Source organism: Austrofundulus limnaeus, unplaced genomic scaffold (assembly GCF_001266775.1).
Source record: "Austrofundulus limnaeus strain Quisiro unplaced genomic scaffold, Austrofundulus_limnaeus-1.0 Scaffold47, whole genome shotgun sequence".
NCBI classification, from domain to species: Eukaryota; Metazoa; Chordata; class Actinopteri; order Cyprinodontiformes; family Rivulidae; genus Austrofundulus; species Austrofundulus limnaeus.
Genome location: NW_013952449.1, coordinates 2,155,999 through 2,158,789, shown reverse-complemented (window position 1 = coordinate 2,158,789; position 2,791 = coordinate 2,155,999). Strand labels below are relative to the sequence as shown.

At 41.1% G+C, this 2,791-nt stretch overlaps 1 protein-coding gene across 2 annotated transcripts in view; it reads right to left on the bottom strand.

Moving 5' to 3' along the window:
- The window catches only part of pde6d (phosphodiesterase 6D, cGMP-specific, rod, delta), a 26,393-nt gene that overhangs the window by 10,891 nt on the left and 12,711 nt on the right, over positions 1-2,791 (bottom strand). For both annotated transcript variants that reach the window (XR_001310189.1, XM_014008070.1), the window contains one exon: positions 1,840-1,945. Coding sequence is in view for 1 of the 2 variants with exons in the window: in XM_014008070.1 (XP_013863524.1) it covers positions 1,840-1,945 (106 nt within the window). In the remaining variant the exon portion in view is untranslated. The remainder of the gene's footprint in view (positions 1-1,839; positions 1,946-2,791) is intronic.

Here is a 2,791-nt window from a genome sequence, read left to right as displayed (position 1 = left end):
GTAGAAGGCAGAGCAGCTCCTCACGAAAACACCGGTGTTCTGCATCATAGAAGCGCACATACACACACAACTGTGCCGTGTCACACTGATCTGTTGACTCGTCCACTGCTACTGACATGGTTTCAGCTTTTTTCAGGTCCATCAGCAGAGCCTCAAACATATCTGTTGCTAATATTTCCACTCTTCGCTTGTTTGAGGTGTCTGATAGGGGCACGCTTTTCACTGCAGATGTCACACTGGCTTTGATTTTATCGTCGTGGATTACCTCGTCTAATATTGCAATCATGCAGTCTCTGACAGTTTCAGAATCAGTGAAGGGTCTTTTTTTCTTTGCTAAACTCCACAACACTCGCAGGGAGGCCGCCGTGGCCCTCTCTTGTGCTGTACATGTCCTTACTAATGTAGAACAACTCCTGTTATAAGATGCTAGCAGGCTCTGCACCTTAGTCGCTCTCTCCTCTGTCCCTTCAGGAAATGCTGTCCCAAAAGCTCGGTGCTTCTCAACATGGTGCCTCCGAATGTTATATTCTTTTAATACTGACAGGCTTTCGTTGCATATCAAGCACAGCGGCTTAGAGTTCAGTCTTTCGGGTAAAAAAAACATGTATTTRTCAGTCCAGGCAGGGTTAAAACGCCGATTTTCAGAGTCAATTTTACGTTTCTGACCTGTTAGCGACATCTTTTCGCGGTTGTTACTATTCTGGGCTGGCGTTGCTACGATACCAGCAGCGGTGCGTTCACGTACAAGAGAAAAGGTGGGAATTTTTAAAACTCTCACAGCAAATATGATTTAAATGTGTTTTTGCGGTTTACGTTGGGTCAGTCGGGGGTGGGCCAGTCAAAGACGGTCCGCGGGCCGGATGTGGCCCGGGGGCCGCCTATTGAATAGCCCTGGTCTACAGTGTACAACAAAAACATGAGAATTTGACTCGCTGTTGCAATATTTTTGGAGGGGACTGTATAGAGAACAAAGAGAAGAACCACAAGCCCAATGTCATCCATTGTTGTGTTGTAAATAAAATGACATCACATAGAGCTTTGTGCGTTTTTGATAAAGTGATCCCGCCCACATCGAGGCAGCACTCTGCTCAAACTAAGGTCATCTGTGGCTGGGTCTTACACTCAGCTGATAAACAATCATCCCTGGGAATATTCAGGGGTTTTTAAATTAATTTTTCTTAATCATAATCCTTCTTTAAAAAAAAACTGTTCGTTTTGTTTGGATTTTAGTATTCAGAGTGGAACAGAACACTACACGGTTAGTTTATTTTTAGGTTAATGTTTGTTCTGATTGCTTTTAGAGCTGACTGGGACTGCTGTGGTCACTGTGAGCTATAATGTGACGTCAATCAGGACAGCGGTCTGAGCAGCGTCGTGTTGCATTCGATTCAGCTAGATCAAAACAGAGCTGAAGAAAGAAAAGCCTAAATGTTGCCTGAACTTCCTGCAATATTACTTCTGTTCCTTATCATTTCTAAAGCTAGACACAGATGTTTATTTGTGGTAAAATATAGTTTTGTTACCCATCTCTATGCATGGCAGTGATCATAGTTTATACAAACTAGGGTGTGGAATAACTTATTTTTAGAAGAGCTCTGAGAAAATCCTTTTAAATTAATGGCAGATTATGAGGTGTGAGCCTAACTTGATAATGTATTGATGATCTGATTCAGAGAATCATCTAAACCTGCAGGATTTTGGACCATGAGGACTAGAACTAAAAAAAAAACTTGGCTTTAGTGTAGCTGGAATAATAAATGCAGCTCATGGTTTGATTTAGAAATGAAAACAATAAATAAATCAGTTGCAAAAATAAAAAGTACATTAGTGATGACTTACGTTAAAACATTGGCTGGCATCATTTGGGACTCTGGAGCTGCTTCTATCAGGGACTGCCATGTGTTGGTGGAGTTTGGGATTACAAAACCAAACTCAAAGAACCATTCTGCAACACAGAAAAACAGTGGATATACTGAGTAAAACACATAATCTGTCACACAGCAGGAGTCTTTAAAGGATCATACAACACAGCCAACAGGAAGTTTCTGAACCAAGTGGTTGATTCAAAGGTTACAGGTCTGAACTAACCAATGGGAAGCGAATTGATTGAATTTTCCAACAGCTAGTTTGGCCCACTCCACTTAAGCAAACTGCTCAGGCTGGCTCAGATTTGAAGGATGGCGTCTCCATGCTGTAATTTTCTTTTCTTGTTTTCATTGATTTTCAACAGTATTAAAATCTGGGCTCATGAAGGGCCATTCAAAAACATTTCAGTTTTTTTCCTCAGCTATTTTTGATGATCTAGCTCAGGGGTGTCCAAACTTTTTTTAGTGAGGGCCAAATACAGAAAAATAAACAAAGGGCCAGGCCACACACTAGAAGTGACATATTGATACATCAATAATGTGTGTCCTGATGCATCTCAGTAATCCAGGTAAAAAATCAAAAGGAAAAAAAATCAAAAGGAAAAAAATTGTATAGGTCCTCTGGGATATCCTACAGCGCTACCATTGGCAGTATCTCTCCATCCACTGTTAACTAACAATAGGTATTAATTAGGTGTGAACGATAGCCATGTGATGTGAGTATCAGTCACCTGGAGGCAGGACTCAAAAGCCTGAATTTTGCCTGAAACTCTCAGACTGAAGAAGTCTCTTGGAAGAGAGACGAAACATTTCATTAAAGAAGAACCCGTCCAGAGGACCTATACAATTTTTTTTCCTTTTGATTTTTTACCTGGATTACTGAGATGCATCAGGACTGCCTGATAGAGGGGCAAAAACTGTACAGC